Source organism: Phycodurus eques, chromosome 3 (genome assembly GCF_024500275.1).
Source record: "Phycodurus eques isolate BA_2022a chromosome 3, UOR_Pequ_1.1, whole genome shotgun sequence".
Taxonomy (NCBI): domain Eukaryota; kingdom Metazoa; phylum Chordata; class Actinopteri; order Syngnathiformes; family Syngnathidae; genus Phycodurus; species Phycodurus eques.
Genome location: NC_084527.1, coordinates 5,915,001 through 5,938,289, shown reverse-complemented (window position 1 = coordinate 5,938,289; position 23,289 = coordinate 5,915,001). Strand labels below are relative to the sequence as shown.

General features: G+C 41.6%; 2 protein-coding genes across 9 annotated transcripts in view; one reads left to right on the top strand and one right to left on the bottom strand.

The window, feature by feature from the left end:
• The first annotated feature begins 164 nt into the window (after nt 1-164).
• LOC133399838 (ceramide transfer protein-like) lies at nt 165-19,905 on the top strand. Of its 7 annotated transcripts, none has more exons than XM_061671766.1 (18): nt 165-825; nt 926-1,060; nt 4,008-4,124; nt 10,365-10,472; nt 10,550-10,688; nt 10,858-10,944; nt 11,053-11,210; nt 13,347-13,439; nt 13,550-13,636; nt 14,148-14,240; nt 14,454-14,531; nt 15,217-15,312; nt 15,704-15,836; nt 15,924-15,994; nt 16,105-16,233; nt 16,503-16,632; nt 17,438-17,568; nt 18,589-19,905. In XM_061671766.1, exons 1-17 carry the CDS (start codon nt 736-738, stop codon nt 17,563-17,565), a joined length of 1,872 nt encoding a protein of 623 aa, XP_061527750.1. In that variant the 5' UTR covers nt 165-735; the 3' UTR covers nt 17,566-17,568; nt 18,589-19,905. The 7 variants fall into 7 exon arrangements, with proteins under 7 accessions (XP_061527750.1, XP_061527749.1, XP_061527747.1 ...); XM_061671765.1 differs by having other exon boundaries at nt 18,583-19,905; XM_061671763.1 differs by having other exon boundaries at nt 18,521-19,905.
• A 250-nt stretch (nt 19,906-20,155) lies between these two features.
• The window catches only part of pip5k1bb (phosphatidylinositol-4-phosphate 5-kinase, type I, beta b), a 31,726-nt gene continuing 28,592 nt past the window's right edge, over nt 20,156-23,289 (bottom strand). For both annotated transcript variants that reach the window (XM_061671757.1, XM_061671758.1), the window contains exons 14-15: nt 22,054-22,177; nt 20,156-21,104 (exon numbers count right to left, since the gene is read on the bottom strand). In XM_061671757.1, coding sequence (XP_061527741.1) covers nt 21,102-21,104; nt 22,054-22,177 — 127 coding nt within the window. In that variant the 3' untranslated portion in view covers nt 20,156-21,101. The remainder of the gene's footprint in view (nt 21,105-22,053; nt 22,178-23,289) is intronic.

The window sequence follows — 23,289 nt, the reverse complement described above, 5'->3', positions numbered from 1 at the left end:
CCGATATTTTATTTTCAAAATACAAATTGATACAATTGTTCACGTGTACTTTCTATTTCAAATGATAGTGGAAGTTGAAATGCATTGTTTTGAAAGACGCCACAGTACGTCTTCTGCTAGTTGTTCACGTTAGCTTGACGCTAGTCTCTTTCAGGTACACAGTAAAGCGTGGCTGCGGCTCCTCCCCCGCGACCCAAATGACAAGCTAGTGGAGTCGTCCGCTGTTGCTAACAAAACCGCGGAAATAAAGCCGTAATGCGGTCGCTTTCGTCGTCATTTGTTGCTTCTTAGTTGCGGTGACTGCACGGCGGGTACGCGAAGGCCTTCGTCGACCCGTTTTTCGCTAGCCAGTCGTTTCGCGGCAGGCGCGCATTGGAACAGTCAGTCACAAGTTACGAGTCAAGTTAACGTTCGCTAGTTTGGTTTGACAGCTAACCGTTCACGGTGACTAGCTTGTCTCAGTTCTGGTCCACGTCAGTTTCAAAACAAATCACGCAGAGCGAGTGGTCGAGGTTGGAGCGTTACCTTTTCTGCCTTTGTGCCAGTTTTACTCAACGTTAACAGCCAGATAACGTTGGACTGGGTACGGGGAGGCTAACTTTGTGTTTATTTCTTAGAGCGAGCAGGTTGTGTTCTAGTTCTGCTGCGTTTCGGGAGGTTTACGAAGTTAGTGTTGAGCTAGAGAGCTCCGTCGACTACAAAAGCCACTTGAGTTCTTCTGAATCTTGGATTTAAATGTCCGAAAAGAGTTCATCGTCCGGCTCAGACGAAGATGTGGAACCAGAATCCGCACAACCTTTGGAGTTCGGGGGCGTTTTGAGCAAGGTATGGATCTTTATTTATTTATTTATTTATTGTTTTAAAGTCATATTGTATGTACGTCATGCAGACCGTAAACTTCATAACGGCCCTTGTTTGCTCATAGTGGACCAATTACATCCACGGATGGCAGGACCGATGGGTGGTGTTGAAGAACAACACTTTGAGCTACTACAAGTCGGAGGATGAACGGGAATATGGCTGCAGGGGCTCGTTGTGCCTCAGTAAGGCTGTCATCACAGTAAGTGTGCTGGAAAGAAGGAACTTAAGTGTGTGGACGCGCTAGAAAGCAGAAGAAGCAAAAGCACAAGTTGTTTTGTTTTATTTTTTTAGCCACGAGGGAACAAATAAACACATTTGATGCTTTAGTGCTCCAGGTGATGCATGTGTTTTGCTCCAATCGCCAGCACGCAGTTATTCCTTAAGCCATTTCTGAAGAGAAAGAGGTAAAGATTAACTTTTCGGTCGCAGATTGTATTAAAGATAACAGGCAAGCATAGTAGTTTGGCCCAGCACTAGCAGTCAATCACATGCTCCCTCTGTTTTAATTAAGCGCTGCATGTTGTCATGTAAGCTCTGGCTGCATACTGTTTACGCTCTGCCTGTAATTCTCTCCCTGTTCGGACCTCACAGTTTTTGTTGCCAGATAAGCTATGATTCCACACCTTGGTAAAATGTTGCCCTTTTTTTTTTCCTGAACATACCACCACCCAGCACAGAAGGCAAACAACTTGTGCGACAGGATTAAAGGGCCCACGATGTGAAACGTTTGTACGGTTTCATAATTAGGTTGCTGTAGGATAAAGTGCGATTTTTATCCCCCCCCCCCCCGTCCTGCCCCCCAAGCTTTATTAAACATGCTGCCTTGTAAGCCATGCACTATGGTCCACACAGCCACTACATACTGACTGCAAGTCTTGATCATGTAAAATGTCATTGTCATCTAGGGGACTGTGGCATATGTCCCCAGGAATGCAGAAATGAGCCACCGCTGCTCTTCCTGCTCAAGTCAGACTATGACACACTTCTTCGATGCAAAGACACACTAGAACCTCTCATGGAAATAAACAACACAACAAATATATGATTTAGATGGGCATGTGTAAAAAATTTGGTATTGATCCAAATTGGGGTTGTTGGTTGGGCTGACGTCTGGACTCATTCTAGTTCATTTTGTTTTTATTGGAGTACAGTCGTATAATGGAACCTTAAAATTTGGGTACCACCAAGGTTGTACAATTTGGAAATCAAACAAAATGTTACCGCAAATATGCCCCAGAAGTAAGACAATCATTGTGTGACATCACGTAGACTTCTTTGGAAAGACTAAAAGTGTGATGATAACCATAAAACTGGATATGAAATTTATTGCAGCAGCAGTTAGCATAATGGCAAACACAAACATCAATTTATTGTTTTTAACTTTTACTATACAACAGTTTACTTGTTATGCTAGTATGACTGTTAAGATTGTCCTGAAAACATTTCCTGTGCAAGGTTTTGTAATGGGTACAGTTTTTCTGTGGAACAACCATCTATCCATTTTCCGTACCGCTTATCCTGTCCATTTTCTGTACCGCTTATCCTGTTCATTCAGTATATCGAAGGGAATTCAAATTCATTTTTGTTTATTTTTCCCTCAGGGTGCCAAAATAAATGGCTTATTATTTTACATATACACAGAATATTGATGGATAATCAGTGTTGAAATCTGAAGGAAAATAGTTTTTCCATTGTTCAATTTATTTTAAAACTGTAACAAAAAATGGTTGCAATATTGCAGTGTTATTAAAAGTGAAAACAATTGTCAATTTTGGTGCGGCTTAAAGTAAGAAACAGGAAGTAGACGCCCATGATTTCTTTTAGCAGGCCTAATGAAATGATGTGGCGGGCTGAACTTGAGTTGGACACCTCAGGTATCATAAATGTGCACAAAAGTAACTCTCGAGCGATCACCCAAAAAAATTACATTATTTCCTGATATGAATGATTGTTTCAAAATTTGAACACCTCTTGAGGTTGACGAGTGTCCCAGAACAGATGATCTACAACCATTTTAAGGTTCTACTGTATTTTGCTTGAAGTGCAAATGTGCTTTGATTACCTCTTGTTTTTACGTATTTTGTTATTAAATGTGTTTTAGTGTTTTCTTGACCCCTGGAAGACTAATAGCTCAACCCTACTAACTGTAAGGATGCCGCAGTCTCGTGTAGACAAGGCACAAGCGTAGCTCAACTATACATTTGATCTTTCACAAGGGGAATGAGAATACCCAGGCAGATTAAAAGAGGTATAAAGTGGACTATAAAAGTAGCGTTTTATGGACTGTGTCTGATAGAACTCAGTTGGATCCTTTAGAACCTGACATGGCATGATGGCTGGATACACTAGAGGTTACTACTGTGCCCCCGCCCAGCAGACAGATCATATATTTCGACCTGCTGCTAATGGCTATTTATTGGTTCCTGTAACAGCGCGATTAGATTAAGAAATATTCCACTTCAGGGTTTCTGTCTTGTGTGCAGGTGTATGTGGCTGGTGTCAGCCAGCAAAAAAAAAAAAAAAAAAAAAAAAAAAAGCACTTGTGCCATATGAGCAAATCTAGTAAAACACGGTCAACGCGAGGTCGTGTCAGCTGACAGCCGCATCAGCCGAGGAGAATCCAGTCAAGTGCGATTTATTTCGCATTAAGAGCCTTTGCGGAGCACATCTCTCGCCTGCTGAGTGCAACGGTCAAATTCCAATCTCACGGGAAACGGTGGAATTTCTCTTCACGTGTTTGGTTGGGTGCCTTGTGCGCTTGGGGTCTGGAGGTGGGTGGGGAACATTGCAGGATGGGGGAGTGAAATAGTTGTAAGATTTGGGCTCAATGTAGGAGGTGAGGTTGTAACGACCCCGCGGTCAAGCAAAGGCAAGCTTTAAGATTCTCTCAAGTTATTCTTGAATTAGTGTTCACTGAAGTAAGACATCAGGTTCTCATTAACGTTCTTGTTTATTGTGTGGCAAAAGTCGAAAACAATGGAATCCACATGTCATTGCTAGGCAGCCATTGTCATTACAGACAACTTTGAGTACATCATATCAGGCCCCTGTGTGATTATTCCTCCCTTGCAACAATAGCTACAATGTTTTTTGACATCGCAAAATCGTCGGTCCGGTAGTAAAGAGTTGTTAACATTTCCTTGCAGCCCCACGAGTTTGACGAGTGTCGTTTTGACATCAGCGTCAACGACAGCGTGTGGTACCTCCGAGCCGAAGACCCCGAGCACAGACTCCAGTGGATCGAGTCAATTGAGTTGCACAAGGTGAGTGGAAGGAGCCAAACTCTCTTATTATTTATTCATATACCCGCTTGCCAGTGTGTTAGATGCACTATAAATCGGATGCTGAATAAATTAACAGGCTAAGAATTACAATGTCCACATGGTCTAAGTTGTTTTTCTATTAGCTTTGGCGGCTTTGATTTTCTGGTGTTCTTTCTCTCTGTACTTCCTGGTCTTCCCAACCCTTTTAAATTAAGTTTCATATTTCTTCCTCTGGCTGGGTTGCATGCTGCATGATTGTGGTGCCCTGCTAAATCAATTAATGCGACAGGTCCTCATTCCCATTTTTTTTTTTTTGGCCTGTTCGTCAGCATGTCAGAGGCATTGACAGCAACCAGAAGAGTCATCTCCCAGTCCAATAGCATCGAAAATATTATATTGAATCTATGTTGGATTCTCCACAGGTGCGTTAGTCATATTTTTCTGTTACTCATAAGCAGTCTGGGCCGTGGCTGTCCGGTTTATCTCTGAGATGGGTGTGGCAGGACAAGGACAGAGACGCTTGCTCGCATTGACACACACTCTTTCTGTCTTTCCTTTCCTTGGGAATGTGAGGAATCTTAATGTGTGCAAGATGGGGGCATTCCCAGTCATGAGAATCTCAGCAGCTGCTTAGTTATTTTGCCAACATCTATGTCGTAAAGTGTGTTGCATAGCTTACCGAGGCCATGTTTAGCATCCTTGGCTACCTTGAAAGGGGCTATACAGATCCAAGTTGTCATTGTTGACTTCCGTATTATTGGGAAGCTTTTATTTTGAAGGTGCCTTTCGCCGCGAGTTGGCGACTTATTACCGTATTGCCTAAAATGAACAAAATTAGGGGCGGCTGGATTGATTGCTACTTTACGAATGGAGGCTGGCTTGACCGGCGCTATATACCTACTTGGGGCGTGCCTTTAGCGTCCTCCTTCAGGCGCACCCTTCCCCCTTTACGTCCGCATGCTGTCCTCAGCCACGTCCGCTTTTCCTCTATATAAGCAGCGTGTCGGCAGGAAATGCTCCCAGTCAGTCAAGCGGAGCAGTCATCAAACAACATGTATAGATTTTGGAACTCGGTGCACACATAAGGCGCGCCGCATTATAAGACGCCCCGTGCATTTTGGAGAAAATTTACGACTTTTAATTGCGCCTTATGGTGTGAAAATACGGTACATGAATTACACCAGCATGCAGCATTCTGTCCTTTTTTTGCCCCATTGACTCCCATTATAAATAATATTTTTCAATACCCTGTAAAGCTGATGTCTTACAATGCTTTTGGCATTATTTCTCAACGTTTCTGATTGTTTTCGTACAGAAAATTTAAAAAATAATAATTTTGCATGTAATTAAAGTTTTCACGCACTAAGTGGCGCTAGAGACCGCAACATCATTTTCATGCCAAAATTACTTTTGTCTTTTAAATTGAATTTAGAAACAAAACATCCAAATGCAATCGCCATTTGCATTTGGATGTTTTGTGCACGTGCACATGGGTGTGTTTGGCACCATTATGATGTTTTTTTTTTTGTGTTACAACGTTTTCACCGCGATACTTACAAAGTCTTAGTATGCAGATATGAGTATATTTTGTGTGTATTTTGTGCATGTATTTATTTTCAGGCGGCACGGTGGCCGACTGGTTAGAGCGTCAGCCTCACAGTTCTGAGGACCCGGGTTCAATCCCTGGCCCCGCCTGTGTGGAGTTTGCATGTTCTCCCCGTGCCTGCGTGGGTTTTTTCCGGGCACTCCGTTTTCCTGCCACATCCCAAAAACATGCATGAATTGGAGACTCTAAATTGCCCGTAGGCATGACTGTGAGTGCGAATGGTTGTTTGTTTCTATGTTCCCTGCGATTGGCTGGCAACCAGTTCAGGGTGTACCCCGCCTCCTGCCCGATGACAGCTGGGATTGGCTCCAGCATGCCCGCGACCCTAGTGAGGAGAAGCGGCTCAGAAAATGGATGGATGGATGTTTATTTTCAAACCGGTTTGAATATGTCCCTCTCTCATTGGTCGAGACCTGGGCTTTTCAAATCTCAACACCTTGGTACGCATGGAACATACGTTTTTCTCCCTCTGCTGGAGCGCAGCGGGAGGAAAAACCAGGGAATGAGGGTGGTCCTGGAGGGCCACACTGTCAACGGTGGACAATTTCTTTTACTTCCTTCACTTTGGCTGCAGGCTTACATAATTATTCTTATTGCATCAAAATCTGTGTTATGATTTATTGACTTATGAGGTAATTAGAGCCTTGAATATCAAATAATCCAATATGAAATTAATTTTATTTGAAAATATGGCCAAAGAGGGAAATATATATATATATATATATATATATATATATATATAACTATTTATTGATAGGTCAGAAGCTGCTGGACATTTGAGAGATTGAAAGTAACAAAAACTATTCATCTATGACTTAGTTATGACACTTAAATGCCTTTTGTGTTTTTTGCCATGAACGCGCCCTCAGGAGTTTTTTTTTGGAAGAAACAGCCATTGCTCCAAAACGCTAATGCGTAAAAAAATATGTTATGACCTGCTGACTCATTCAAGGCTCTAATTACCTCATATCAAATACTCCACTTTGAAATGTTTTTTTTTTTTTTAAATATGGCATATTTAGAGTTATGGTCATAACACAACACTGCTTTTATTGTCCAAAGAGGGCATACAAAAAAAAAAAAAAAAAAAATATATATATATATATATATATATATATATATATATATGGATAGGTCTGAAGCTGCTGAACATTTTGAGAGGTCGGAAGTAAAAATATTAATATATATGACTTACTTATGACACTTCTAAGAGCTTGTGTCTTTTTTGTAACGAATACTTCATTTGGCTACTAATTCCAACGCAATCTGAGGGTAAATGACATTCTGGCATTCTTTCTGTTAGATTTGTCATTCAAAAGACTATTTTCAATTCAGCGGTTTTTATTACTGTAACCTGATTTGTTTTGTTGATTTATTTATTACATTTATGATAGTTTCATTAATAAATGGAAGATTAGTGGGTGCATTGTGGTTTTCTACATCATTTGTAGTTAGATTTGAGGACATATAACTTTTACATGGCACTGGAATCTAAATTAAACATACATATATTTCGGGTTTACATCCAGAGTGTTCATATTCATGTGTGTACATATGAAATAGCATCTGAAAGTGTGTGGTTCTCTTGAGCACCTAAAGGCAGCACATTTGAGGGAATCACTGTTCTGTGAATTCTCATCAGGTCAGCTTCAGTATTCATAAAAAAAAATTAAAAAAAATAAACGGTAGTGTGTGTGGCATACCGACTGAGTGTGAGTGACCGCAGGTCTTTGGTCCATTAGTGGCAGTGTGAGAGTGTTTTAGGGTTAAGTTTGAACTGCGTCCTGCAATAACCCCAGTGCACCGCTGCCTGCAGGGTTATGATTGGCGAGTCTGTCTGTACTGCCCTTCGCTGGACAAAAGATGAGCTGCATCATTTGTCACTTGAATACTCAACCCAAAAGATGGACCTAATTATTTAGCCGCTTTGTTTTAGTTTTAATAATCCAATTGCAGCTCATATCGGTGCCTCGTTTTCCATTCTGTTTCTCAACTGCATAATTTAACATGATAATTCACAACTTTTTAAGTGCACTTACCAAAATCAAGGACGCGTTTTTGTTGGTGGTGTAAAGACTTGTGCTAAATGTACTGACATCAAGTGCACCTCTCTATGAATAATACATTTTTAAGCTCTTGTTCTCACAGCAACCAAATTCAAGAGGGATACATAAAACTCACCATCTGACTGTTCCATTTTGTTGCACGCCAAGGGGTGGCAGAATAGCGGATTAATTTTTTTTAATTTTTTTTGCCACCACTGCTTCAGACTACTGGCTGGCACTGTTGCATTCTTAAGTGGATTCGAGCTAATCAGAACAAGCAGAGACAAAAAGAGGGAAACAAGTAAGCTCTTAAATGTTGTCCCTCCCGCCCTCCCCCCCGGGGTCTCTGATCCTGTCTTTCTGCTTGACGAGGACAGGCTGCATCCATCGCCCCCCATGTGATAGGTTTTATTGGCCAAACAGCGCAAGACTGCTCTCGTCTTTCTCTCGAATGCATACATGCTTGCAAATGGAGTTCCTCCCTGGCTCGCGCTCGTGCACTCGCGCACTGTCCGGGCCAGCGGTCGATGCTGCATATACAGCTGGGCAGGATGAAAAGGTTTCCCATATCAGGGTGTGTGGTCTTGTGTGATGAATTTACACACCCAGAGTGGACTGTGTGCGTATGTATGTGGCTGCATTAGAAGTGACTAAAAGCCGAACTGCTTCGCTCTCCTGAAGAATTCTTCTTTTCAGCTTCATCCATGTTTCTGCTACTGCTACAAAGCAATTTGCCCCCCCCCCTCCCCCCGGCACCCCAGCTGTGATAATGCTCTCTCTATTTAACAAGCTCAGCTGATTCTTTTGCTTTTCTTCACTGCTGCCGCTTCCCATTGCTGCTTGAGGTGTGTCCATAGAAACTGGAGTACAGGACTGGAGCATCTGAACTGTCAGAACAAACTAGGGTGTATGTCTGGAGGAAAAGTCTGGGCCATGTTGGGGCCAGCAAGCCGCCGGGACTGCAGCAGTGTCCTGCTCTGCTTTGGCTGCTGGAATGGTCGAATGGTGGGCTCATTTCGTGCAGGCATGCTGCCCCTTAACTCTGACAGAACTCTTAAATTGTGTGCTATTGTGCATGTGCTCATGGGACAGTTATTTATGGACTTGCCTGCACATTGTTGTTGTCAGCATGATTCGTTAAGCAAGAAGCTTTGGGATGATAGTTAATCACAATTCCAAATGTATTATTGCACCATTTAAGGTTACGTTAGCTTGGAATGACATGCGCAAATGTATTATGTTATTATGCAGGGACAACTAACGCATACCTTTATTATTACATTATTGTATTACCTTGTATTTCAGAAATTAAATTTGCTTCCATTTTAGGTTAAGCGTATATTTCTTGCTTCAGCACACAAGCTACATTTTCCTGTGTACGTTTCTCACCAGCAATGCTTTCTTTGCATGTTTCTATTTATTCTTCATGTTGTAATCTCGACATATCCCTTATTGCTTTGTCCAAATTAGCTACATTATTTACTGGGGGTGGGGCTGAATTTTCTGATTAATAATTTTGAAACAACAGCAAGCTGTCAGCCCTTAAATGTGTAATTAGTGAATTTGCAGCTGTTTAAAATGTGTCCAAGAAACTGCAGGGAACAGAAAACTGAATTAACAACTTAGAAATTAATATTTTTTGCTTCTCAGCTGCAGTAAGTGTCGACGAGCACTATGGAAACTCTGTGGCGTGTTTTATTTTTTTACTTGGTGTCATTGCTCCTCAGTCCTCACTCAAGTTGCGTCACGACTTTGCTGTCTGCATTTTGGATTCAGTAGCAACATGTTGTATTGAGGCGTCATTGGCGTCCCACTGGGATTGGCTGGTTCCACATTTAAATGAGACAATAAAAGAAAGAAAGTTCTCAGGTGTGACTTTTTGACCACAATTTGAAATAACTCGTGTGTGCTGATAACATACATGTCTGTAACATGCTTTCGTCAATGAACAAAAATTACACAAGACTTTACACAATACACTCATTTGTTTTGGTAAAATCATCCAGTTGTTGTGTGGGGGGCAGAAATGCAGAACAGCTATCATCCAGACGTGTTTTCAGAAATAGGCAGAAAACAAAGAATTGGTTTCGGCATTTAATTCCCACTTGATGGGTGGGTGGGCACTCCAGAGACCTAACTATTTGGATACAAACAACTAAAACGGTCCATTTACCATAAGATGACACCTTTAGCGCCTTTTTGTTTATCAGCTGAGTTGAGGAATCTTGAGCATTTTCATTTCATGTTACAGAGTCATCTTCTTTTTGGACACAGGAGGCTTTAATTTTCACTTGGTAAGACTGGTGCTGCTCAGTTTGTGCATATTTGTCATTCTCATTGTTTCTCTAGTGTTTGGCTGTGTAGGTGGAGGTCCCTTGCTCTTGTCCAGCTCAGCGTTGCTCAGTGCTGCTGACTGCTGAAACTGTTCTACCTCTTCTCTGTCTTCTTTGTGTGAGCTGCAGACTTTGGAAGCACAGCGCTTAAAATGTCCAGTCTCTCTGCCTCTCCTTTACCCGCTTGTCTTACCTTGTATGCTTTATTTGTAATTATACTCTTCCACGTCTCCCCTTTCATGTTCCCTTTCCATAGGCTGAGTCCGGGTATGGGTCAGAATCTAGTCTGAGGCGTCATGGTTCCATGTTGTCCCTCACTTCAGCAGCCAGTGCCTTGTCTGCCACATCCACATCCTCTTTTAAGGTAAGTGTACTCTCCATCAGACAATTAGAAATCATCATCCAATGCTCTGAAACCTAAAATGGCGTCGCCCTGTTCAGAAGGGACACAGGCTGTGTGAGAAATTAGCAGAAATGGAGACCTTCCGGGACATTCTTTGCCGACAAGTGGACACGCTGCAGAAATATTTTGACTCCTGTGCTGACGCCGTCTCCAAAGATGAGTTTCACAGGGACAGAGGTACCGATGGCGTTATGGCCTCGTTTCTGTTTGAATTTTTCAAATCCAACTTCCAGAACACTGTTGCTTCTTAATCTGAATCTTGTCGAACAATGTTTACATTTTGTCCAGTCAATACAAGTATTTTTTTATTTTATTTTGTTTTTACTAATTAACTTGTTGGTCTCAGTAGTGGAGGAGGATGAAGAAGACTTCCCTGCCACTTCAAGGCCAGACGGTGAATGTTGTCACAACAATAATGGCAGCAAAGAGAAACGTTAGTGTCCTGCCGATAACTGACCGTCGGCGGTCAGACTCGAACCATAAAACATCAAAAGCAAGTTGTGAGTTGTGATTACTTTTGGTTTTTGCTTGCTTGTGCCAGTGTTCTCCCCCGCCAGTCCCAAAGGGATCAATGGCATCGACTTCAAGGGAGAGGCCATCACCTTCAAGGCCACCACAGCGGGCATCCTGTCTACTTTGTCACATTGTATTGAGCTGATGGTCAAACGAGAGGACAGCTGGCAAAAGAGACTGGACAAGGTACTGAGCTTTACAAACATTCAAGACTGATGCACAGTACACGGACACAAATACAGAGTCAAAACTCTTTGTGGATGAATTAAATATTAGTGTTAAATTTACTATTTTTCACTTTGTGGGAATGCTTTGGGGAAGGCTCTTTTCTGCAAGGTCCATAAAGGGTTGCTGGAACAAGAACCAAGCTTATCAAACAGCAACAGGAGTGACCTAACTACAAAAATTCCCACTGACAAACTTGTGAGGTCTTCCCTGAACGAGTGGAAGCTGTTCTAGCCGTCTTCATTTTATTTCATTTTTGCTTCCTGCAGGTGTAATAGCAAAGTGTGCTAATATTTTTGTCCACACGTGGCAGTGTCTGCATTGGCATTTCAGCAGGCGTCTGCCGAGTAAAGGTTTGAAACACTTGTCACCTGTCTTTGTGTTCAGGTGATAAAACTGATCTAACACTTTCAGGACTTGACATGATCGTGAGATGGTAACCTGAAAAATGTTGAATTTTTTGCAAGGAGGACTTTTGCTATAACGTGTATTTGTTCTCAATCAATGGCTGACCATTTTCAGAAACGCCCACATTTACCCACAAATGCACGCGTTGCCCTCAGTAAGCATCAAGCCGGCAGCGTGACTGGTGTGCTGATAAGACACACATTCATTGGTTTTGGCTTGAACTTTAGAGGCCTGTGTGTGCGCATGTGTATGTTTGTGTGTGCGTCAGTAAAGGAATGCTCTTTGGTCTTGTTCGACTCTGCTCTTGTTGTCAAACCAGTTTCTGTGCAATGGCTTGCTGCCCAACCCTAAAGAGTACAAAAGCCGGGAAGAGATCGGAGTGCTTTTGACGGCTCAAGTGAAACAAAATGTTTTTTTTCTTTTTTAACTATATTTGGTTTTAAGTGTGAGATTTAGCTGCCATTGGGGAGCAAGGAAGGGAGAGTAAGTTAGCAAAGTGCAGCCGTACAGGAAACTGAATCGGGAAATGACGGCTCGGACGTCTTGGTTAAGTCTGTGGAAACCGCAGCGTCGGTCAGAGGTCCTCAAGCACCAGACGCAACACTGGATACCTTTACAGAGCTGCAGCCTCGTCTTCAAAGTAGGTCTGCTGATGGCTGAAGCTAAGAGCTGACAGCAGAGTGTTCATGTGTGTTTTGTGGCAGGTGGTGACAACTTACAAAAAAGCATAGTTAGTTTTCTTACAGCGGCTCTGTCTGGTTTGTGGAGTGCTTGACAGCGGCCGTAGTCGCTTGTGTTAATTTTTGTCTGAAATGTGAACTGGTTCTTTTGCTCTGCTGAGGAAATGGTAAATGTACAAGCATCTTTAGTTCCTCTTATTATCCTTTTAAAAGCAGAAGAAATCATATGACTGGTTTGTCAGGTTTCTGTGGTGTGAAAGCGTCAACTCGGACAGTATTGTGCCACTTTTAGCTGGACATTGTAAACAGCACTGTGGTGTTGTTTTCACACATCGGCCTAAAGTCAGTTTGTTTACCTCTGACAGGGACTGAAAAATTAGCTTAACCGCTTCACTGTTTCCCTATACTTTGTGGAGATGCTTGGATTCTTAAAAAAGAAAAGAAAAGTTTTTCAATGTTCCCTACAAGTTTTAAAGCTACTCATCGGTCCCTAGGTATTTTTTTAATTTTTATTTTTTACTGGTAACCTTATTTAGTTTAATTTAAAGGGTCATAAAATGGAAAATCGAAGTTCCTCTCGCTGGCATCGACTGGAATCTTCGTACCTCCTTAACCTTCACTTTACAATTCGTGTGGCGTGTGCTCTGTCGTTTGATTTTTTAGAATCGGGGGCTCAAAGTGCAATCACCGCTAGCTCTGGCCAAGTCATCATGGAATCTGTACTTACTTCTGGCCCAGCAGTATTTGGGACGGCATGAGGGGCAGCTCATTTGCTAGAGGCAGGGCCGCCCTCTTAATGCAGGCTCATTTCTGCAAGACAAAAAATAAGGTGTAAAAAGTGTACTGCAATTCTTGATTCTTTTATTCACGTACAGCACTTTGTTTCAGGTGTGGTTGTTTTTTAAAAGTGCGCTAAAGCGTTGACTTGAGAAAAGTGAGAAACGGCTCTCGGCTCTCATTATATTGTCCTCGTACTGTATGCCTAATAAAAAAATGTTTTTGTTTCCAGGAGCTGGAAAAGAGGAGGAGGGTAGAAGATGCCTACAAGTCTGCTGTGCATGAACTGAAGAAAAAGTCCCACTACGGAGGCCCGGACTATGAGGCGAGATGGACTTAATTGCATTAATGATGGAGTGTTTTATTGGGGGACCTGATGCTGTATGTTTCTTTTGGAATTCCCACATTCCTGATTCCTATTGGCTTCGTTTCCAGGAGGGGCCCAACAGTTTGATCAATGAGGACGAGTTCTTCGACGCGGTAGAGGCTGCCCTCGACAGACAAGACAAAATAGAAGAGCAGGTGTGATGTTAATCTGCGGCAGACTTTCTGATGGCACATTTTCAACACCCACATTTGAGCCCGTCTTTCCTAATGCTGTATTGTATTGTATGGTTCAGTCTTTCCTTTTGCGTATATCTGTTTTGTACTCACGTCAAACTTGGGGATACAGCGTGTGATTAAATAAGTTCACAAATAAGTTCCGAAACATGACGCCCAACTGCTCCAGTTGCTCCCCATCAACTTGATGAATTGAGGGTGTTTTTCCTCATATTCAGTGCTATTCCAAAGATAGTTGTAATTTCAATTGATCTTATTGTTGTTGATTTAGCGGAACAACCTTTCTGGTGCAGGTTGGAGGATGTGTTCATTCTTGCCCATATACTGTACATACCGTACTAATTCAATTGAGGCATTCCACTGTGTGTCTAGAGTTGTGCACTTGGTGTGTTTCCTAGATTGATGTTTTAAAAGAGTCCGTATTTACAAAAATGTTGTTGTTGTCTCTCATGAATCTCACGTCGTCCCTCAGTGCCAGTCGGAGAAGGTCAGGATTCCTCGACTGACTCCAGTGCCTCCCGGTGACGTCTACTCCAGCGTCAGCACGCACAGATTCGCGACCAAGGTTCGTTCCGCACCCGTTGGTCCTCATGTTCCCCCGTGCCTTTAAAGCTCTTTCATCATGCTCTTTGATGTGGCCACCACTTAACCCAAATAATCTGTGACTTGTTAGCATTCAAGCAGCTGATGATTGATTCTCTTGGCTTTCTGCTTTTTGGTGTTTTGCTTTCTCCAGTTTGTCATGCCTTTCTCTTTCTAATATCTCTTTGCTGCACAGGCGCGTAGTCATTGCTCTTCCCTGTCCTCTGTCGAGCTAGTCAGTGCTTCAGATGACATTCACAGATTCAGCACTCAGGTAATTTGGAGGGCCCTTGTGTGTGCTAGCGCGAGCACACTTTACAGTCCAAGAGAGCATGAGCAAAACACACAAAACACTTTCTATTTAACTTTCCTTTCCGGGAATGATACATTTATATTCACATGATGTCATTACAATCAGTGGAAAGATCTAGACTGACCGCCTGACCTACTAACATGCAGTCCCCTTTGCACGTGCGCCTTAAATTCTCTGCGACTGCATTGGCAGACTGTCCTCATTGTATACTTTAGGCATTGTTGAACCTTCAGCGGGTTTAAGTGTCGAATCATTATTTTAACACTAACTGCATAATATTCTGTACATTTAGTTACTGCCTACTGACTCTGTTTGCTCGACAAATTCCCAACACCTCTGCGATAACATTCCAGGCGCTTGGGTGCCAGCTACTCAGTTTATCGGACACTGCCGCTAACCTAAAACCTTTCACTGACACACAAAAAGGGAAAAAGTATGACTGGGGGCATACAATACTGTAGTGTATACTTTACCTCTAACATGACGAGTAAAACGTATTTTAAATGTAATTCACACTTGACCCACAGACAGCATTAATGGTGAAGAGAAATCCTTTTTATGTTTTCTGAAAAATAAGCGCTTGATTCCCAACTAACAAGAAATGTGAACCGCGATGACTTGAATTAGAAATCGTCTCGTCTCCTAGGTGGAGGAGATGGTGCAGAATCATATGACGTACTCGCTTCAGGATGTGGGCGGAGATGCCAACTGGCAGCTGGTCATCGAGGAAGGAGAGATGAAGGTGAGAAGCTGCGTACGAGTCGTCTCTTGTTTGTTTACCTGAGAATTCGCGTGCAGCAGACTGTTTTATAAATAGACACGACAGTGTCTAAAGCTACACAATGTGATACAAGGGTTTTATACCCCCCCCAAAAAATATATATATTTGTAAAGGCTATTTTGTTTCGGCGAGGAGCTAAGTTTAGCCTGGTTTGTTAGTGGATGTTATGGAGAGCCTGCTGATTAATTTATTTCCCCCAATCAAATCATCTGTAAGACTATTTTTAAGGCTCAACATCGTGGTATCTGTTTGAAATGCTTAACTGTGTTGGGATCAGAGTTTGTGGTCTATTCGTTGGCTATTAAACTTAATATATAGACAATTGTAAAAACCTTTGCGCAATGTTTCCCAGGTGTACCGAAGAGAAGTGGAAGAGAACGGGATCGTGTTGGATCCTCTAAAAGCGACGCACGCCGTCAAAGGGGTGACGGGACACGAGGTCTGCCATTACTTCTGGGACACTGCAGTGCGCTTGGACTGGGAGAGTAAGTTCCTGTTTCAAGTCCACCACTATGTGCTCTCTTGAAGAAGTCATTCCGCGCATGATACTCAATTGTTTCTTTCTTCCTCAGCCACCATTGAAAACTTTAACGTCGTGGAAACGCTCTCCGACAACGCCGTCATCGTTTATCAGACACACAAGGTAAACCCGACCTCCCAGAAGCCATTTTTGAGGGACCGACCATTTCACTTCCTCGCATGGTCTGCAATTTACGCTCATTCTGACGTTGGCCGCGTGCGGTCGTGTCGTAGAGAGTGTGGCCGGCCTCTCAGAGGGACGTGCTCTATCTGTCAGCCATCAGGAAGATTCTGGCAACCAACGAGAACGATCCCGACACCTGGTTGGTGTGCAACTTCTCTGTCGACCACAAAAATGCGGCCGTAAGTTCACTGTACACGATTGCATCTGTTCCTTACATCAACTAGAGTAAGAGCTGTGCAAGAGGATGTATCTTCAGTGGGTTATTTGGGAGTAATCAACTGGGTGTCAAAGCATACTTTAAAACATGAATAAAAGTCTTCAGTTTGAGTTTGTCTGCAGATACACTGAATCATTGAAGCCTTTCTCATCTAGGAAATAAGTGTACTGTAATTGGTCAGCACTAACAATGCCTTATTTAATGTATAATAAATGTTTATATCTTTTTCAGCCCTCCAACCGGTGCGTCCGGGCCAAAATCAACGTTGCCATGATCTGTCAAACTCTGGTCAGTCCACCAGAGGGCGATAAAGAGCTCAGCAGGGACAACATCCTGTGTCGAATCACTTATGTGGCCAATGGTGAGTCAGGAAGTATTTTGCTCTCCTGTGTATCATTGTTTCTCAAACTTAATTGAAATGTCACAAAATGTATACATACAGTAATGCTCCATTGATTTAAAGTTTCAGTTTAAACCAGAAATATACCACAAACCATGATCCAAAACTGTCCTTTCAAACTCATCGTAAAACATTACCCTAAAAATAAATGGCTTGCAGATGATTGGATTTGGGAAAATGACTCGCTCTCTCGTTAATTTCTTTCGCCTCCGTGGCTAAACTTAGCACCTCCCCGGAATACAAAGTTGCTTGTTGAGATGTCACTTCAACATAGTTCCTTGGCACCAAGATGCCAAAGCCGTAACATCAAGTTTCAGAAAGAGCACAATAACAGTAAACTAGGCAAGTATTTCAGTAATTTACGGAGAATAGCTTCCAAAATCGGCGGGGAACACTGTACTGAAATATTGATGAGATGATCTTGTCTCAATTTACTCACAAATGGACTTTGTGTGAAATTTGGTCCTGTTTAGTTGAATACAAAGCTATTATTAGGATGTATGAATGGCAAAAGGTGGACACAGGTTAATTTTACCTTCTGCCATCAACTAGAAGCGCATTTAATTGTTCTGTCGCGATATGTGGCTGACATATAGTTGAACAAATTTGCATTATTTGTAATAGATGAATACGTAATTTTCAGACAATTTCCCACAGCTCCCCCTGACGATCTCCTATTCTCAGTCAGCGGCTCTTTTTGTCATTTGAAGCCGAGCTTTATGCTGTGCATGTTTACTGACGTTTGTTTTTCTGTCCGCGGTGGCAGTAAATCCAGGCGGTTGGGCTCCGGCCTCGGTGCTCAGAGCCGTCGCCAAGAGAGAATATCCCAAGTTCCTCAAACGTTTCACCTCCTACGTCCAGGAGAAGACTTCGGGGAAGCCCATCCTGTTTTGAGAGGTAATGGCCAATACATCCTGCTTTGGAGCTGAGCTGTAAACCACAATATAGTATTAACAGTATATTTCCTCATATGGTGGCTGGTGTTTATTTAAGCCACATAAAGACAAACAAGCATTTACACTCAGTTAAAATCTTCAGTGATCCTAACTTGTATGTTTTTTGGATGCACGAGGTAGCCGGAGTACTTGGGAGCAAAAAAAAACCCGAATAGAAACCTGATTTAGTTTATCATCAGGCCTTTAGGTGAACAAAAGCATTTTTAGAATAATTCATTTTCATTATCATTTTCCAAAACTAATTATAGTTGACTGAAATATTTTCTATATTATGTATTACAGTATAGGAAATACTAAACCAGGAAATAGGAAATACAAATGTTCCCCGGAGAGTTTTTGGTGTGGTAGCTACTGCAGAAATCCCTGCTATAACACAGAAATCTGCAGCTTATAGCGATTTAAAAAAAAAAAAAAAAAAAAAAAAAAAAATGTAAACAGTGTCTTTACTATATTGTCCGCATTGTAGGAAAGGAGAGCCACAGTTGCCGATTCGCTTTTCAACCACTTACTGAACACCGGGAGAACAGCAAAACGCACAACATTGAGCACACTCACGCAAGGAGCTGCTGTCAGCCACAGCTCATGTCCAGAGAGTCACACGCAGCTCCACCAGGCCACGCCTCTTCGAGTTAAAACACACACACACACTCCAACACGTACAGTATTTTCTGTACATTTAAGCTTGCAACATCAACACCTAATCCCAACTGTGGAGGGAGCATCAAGGTTGGGCGTGCTTGCCCACTCAGGGCCTGAACAGCTTGCTATCACCATTGGGAAAATGAATTCATCATTCATGAGTTCATCAAGATATTTTGCAGAAGAACTTGAGGCCACCGGTCCAACAGGTTTTTTTTGTGTGTGCGCTCATAAATAGATTTAAATGTGTTCAGGATGTGTGTGGGAGAGGTCAAATAATTTCCTTGCCGTATTGACCGAAATCTTGCTTCTGGAGGTGAAGGCTGCGCCCCCTGAAAGACGACAGCGTGCAACATGCGTCCCGACAAGCACAACCGAGGACCCCCTTGAACACGAGACTGGTTGTGTGGCTTTAATCCATCAGTATTTGTCCTTCCAGCTTAACATCTGTGGGTCCTTTTTATATATAGTTTCCTCCTCAGTGGTTTCAAATGATTGTTGTTCGCTTTTTTTTTTTTTTTGTAGATTGTTTTGTACATTTCTTATGATTACATAGTTGTTGTGATTTGGGGCTAACTGTTAGCGTCAATGCTACTTGTTTGCTGCTGCTAAAGAGAGAAAAGTGAGTGAGTCTTTTTGGCCTCCCGCCCCTCTAGTGATGAGCCCGTCCGCGGTCCGATGGTGGGCGAGCGCCTGAAGCGTTTTGAGCGGGTTTCTCTCTGATATCTTTATATTTGTACAGCTTCTCTGGAGAGCAACCGCGGGACACGGCGGTTTGTGCAGAGAAACCACACTTAGTTTACCAAAGCGACAAATGTGAATTGACTGTTAAAATGCTTGAATTAGATGCTGGTCGATCTGCCAAGGAAGCTTTGGCTTAAAGTCTCATTGACACATAGAACATATGCTATGCCGCAGCTTATCTCCTAGCACCTGGCGGCCATTTTGGTTGCTGTAGCGTCTCGTTGGTGTAAAGATTTCCTCTCTTTGAGAGTTAAGTAGATTCCTTGATTTTCCTAACGCACCGCACCCCCGATCTTTAGTCTGCCTAAGAAATGTCTCCACTCAATTATTTTTGTCTACGTGAACATTCATCCTAAATTGAGCATTCCAGCGCTACAATTACATTTTGCGTGCCACACTACAGTGCACAGTGACTGATGATGATAAACTACGTCCGGGGATGCCTTAGACACCAGCGTGAGTCTGGTGATTCTTACTATACAATCACCACGTGTGCATTTATCAACAGTGACTGGAAGTGTTTTTGTGTTGGGGTGGGAGGTTCAGCATTTCACATAATCATACCTCAACATTAAAAACAGCTCTGGATTGTTTGGTATTATCGTTGTCATCAAATTTGATTTCGTTTGGGCGGCGGGGGGCTAATCGCCCTCTGGTTGGCAGTGCTTAAGAAGGATTTTGGATTATTAATTTATACGATCTACACACCATGTCCGCTGAAGAGTATAGCTATTGTTTTTAATTTTGATATTGTGTCACTAATCCACACACTTTGTACGTGTGTATATTGTACATCAAAAGTGTTATTATTTGCACTAAATGTAATGCAAGTTGACAATGTTCTGTAAATTAAAATTGCTACACAACAGAAATGTGACAAAGCGTGTGTGCCCCCCCCCCCCGGTTTCCTTTTTTTTTTAGTTGTCAGGGTGGAGGGGAGCAAAAATGATTGAAAATGTGTTCTCTCTCTGGTTACTTTCCAAAAACAAGCATTCAACACTAAATCAGGTCACCAATCTTATTGAAACTGAAAGCTACCCATGAGTACTGATTATTGTGAAGGGCAACTAGTTTGATACACACTTATGAAAACAAATTAACTTTATTTTCATTAGATCAAATTACCTTTATTTGGTCATGATTAATGGTATTTATGTGAAAACACTTTTTTGAGTTCTTAAAATAACATTTAAAAAGGTAGGAAACCTTGACTGAATCTAAAAGTAGCAAATGTCTGGTAATACTGTTGTTTGTTTCTCATTACACTTTCTGAACTGTGTCAGAGATGATAAAGGTTAGACACTTGATGTCACTTTATTCAGACGGTTCTTCATAAATATGCATTGTCCTAATGTGATTTATTCTTCTCAGCAAATGGTAAAATGTGGATTTACATAAATTATGGCATTGACTCACAAGATCCTGGTATTCAACATTTATAGTTGGAAATAATTGATGATGAAGAGACAGCATCATGATCTAAGATTTGTAAGAGGATGCATTATTCCATATGAAATGACCTTCCGCTATTATACAAACAAAACTATCAAATTGATCTACGACAAGTCCAGAGGGACAAGTGCCGTGCGTTCGCTTTCCCAAGTTTGTGCTTATGTGAGCCACGCCACCCTGCTATGGATCACCTCTTTCTACACGAGTCCAAACGTGTTCACATGAGGAGAGGGTGCAGCGTTGCTCTGTTACTTCAGTCAAGAGCAGAAGTCTTTCCTCACCTGGCTTTCAGGTGATCAGGCTACTGTCACCTGCCACTGTGACTCCACTGTAAACATTTCTCATCAGATCAACTAACGGAGCTGGAAAAAAAAAAAAAAAAAAGTCTCTGTTCAGCTGAATAAAATATATTGTAAATATAGTTGTAGAGCAGATTGCTGTGGAGGCCATGATGAGATGCATGAAAAGGAATGGCGTCAAGTGTCTTCAGCACACGGTGCGATGTCACAGATGTCCATTCGGGTGACGTGTCTTCAGTCAACCTCTCGCGTTGGCAATAAAAGTGGCAACCTGACTGCAGCAGCATGACAAATGGAGGAGCCGAAATTGAAACACGTGGAGGGGCCGAAGATCCTAAGTTCACTGCAAGAGACGAGAAGAAGATCAACTCGTCGTGAATATCTGAACCAACAACTGACTAATTACATGTAACTAGATTACGGAATTTAATTACATTTATGTAGGTGTAATCCATTACATTACTGTGAGAAAATATGTAATTAAATTACAATTCCTTTTGGAGATTTCTCGCAAAAGCTCAGATTTTTTTTCTTAACATCACTTCCTCCTAAAGCAGACACTTGTGATTGGCTCTCTACGATCATGCGCCATTCTGCTGTAGTCTCAAAAATGACATACTTTTCCAAATATGTTATTGTATTATATATACTTATATGTATTAATACATTTTAATGTAAATTGTTTAACTTTTTAAAATGTGTATTTACAATAAATTGGATCAGTGGTTTATTGTAAATAGTAATATTTGAAACTTTTTTTTTTTTTAATCAAGAACTATTTCTTTAAATTTTTAAAATACATATAAATGTAAAGATGATTTATTTTATAAAATAATGGGTTAATTATAATCATGAGAGTATTTTATTTATTTAAATGTATTATTTTAGTTCAATATAAAATAATTCAATTTACATTGTCACCTCTAAATGATGTGACCCATCTGTCAGAGTTAAAAATCTAATTTGGCCCAAGAGCACAAAGGTTTGTCCACCCGTTCTAACAAGTAGAAAGAAGTTGACCTGTTATGTCAATTTATGTCAAATATTCAAAAATCAATGGATGAAAAATGGCACTTGCAACAATTGAAGTTTGAAGATGGTTTAAAAATTGGCCCCAGTAGACAACCATTGTTGTGCTGTGTCAAAATTATCATTCAAAATCAATAGGAAGCTTGCTTTTATATTGCTATGATACAAAAAAACAAATAGTGTTCTTCCTTAGCCACAGCACACCAATAGCCTTTAAAGGTCACATCTTATGCAGTTTTATCACTTTGTGGGGACCAACTAACCAAGTAAACGTCAAGAACCGATCCGTCATCTCGGTCCATGTCCACGTCCATGGTGCTGTGTTCGGACGTGAGGCAGATGGCGCTGTCCTCCAGGGTGAATGTGGAACTGGACCCTGCGTCCTCTCTGAAACCCAAGAAATGTTCGCTTTTCATATCTTGCCGTGCATAGCAGGCATGCCCGTGACGGTTAAAGGCCGCTGTGTCAAGACGTTTGTTATTAGCGCGTGATTTGACAAGACTGAGAGCACCGATGTCAAAAAATCAGCTTGAGAGTACACACATTTGTGGCATGGGGAATTTTCAAGAAAAATATAATGTTAGTGTGGTCCGTAAATTATTTAATACAAATAACATATCTTTGTTCAACTATCTGTGCCAGTGATGTTTTAAAAATGTTTTTACACAAAATTATGTAAACTGCCAAAATGTACCTTATTGATACTTAACAAATTTACATTATTAATTCCACCGAATTGGACAATAATGTAGAATTTTCATGACCTTTGAATGGCGGATTTAATGATGATTTGTACTTTTTTAAATGAATAATTAAAGCCTTCATTTCAGAAAATCATTTTAAGATACGCAGACAGCCTGTTTATAAAGGTTTCCCTCAAAAGGAGAAAAATACAAATGTACAATGGAAGCTTGACTAAAACGCAGTCAACTTCTTTCCTTGCAGTTTACCGTCATCCACTAGGGGGAAGCAGAAGAGTTGTTTTCCTTGCTCGAGCTGGGGCGACTCCCTCAACGCTTCACTGTTGTATTTTTGCTCTCACATGTTCGTGCACAAAAAGTCGGAATAATACAAATTGGAACAATACACAGGGATATTTACATATGAAGTAAATATGCCGCCTACTCTTTATTTCGGTGCCTCCTAGTAATCGTCTAAGATAAAGTATTTATTTTTCTAAAAACAAGACTTTATAGAACAATGAGCAGGTGACAACACATTGAAGACACCAGAAGAGAAGCGGTGAAGCCAACACTCGGAAGTTCGTCGCCTCTGATGTAATACGAGCATGAATATTTCATGACATACACCCAAGCCCTGTGAGGTAATCGAAAACCTCTAAAAGACCGGCGATACCTTCACGGAAGCTTGAAAAACCGAGACATATAGTGCGCTATATGGTGCTCAAGTATTTAGGAAGCACTGAGTCACCTCTTCTGTGATGCATTTATTGCCAATAAAGAGTGGGTGACGCAAAGGCACGGGCGACGACAGTGTGG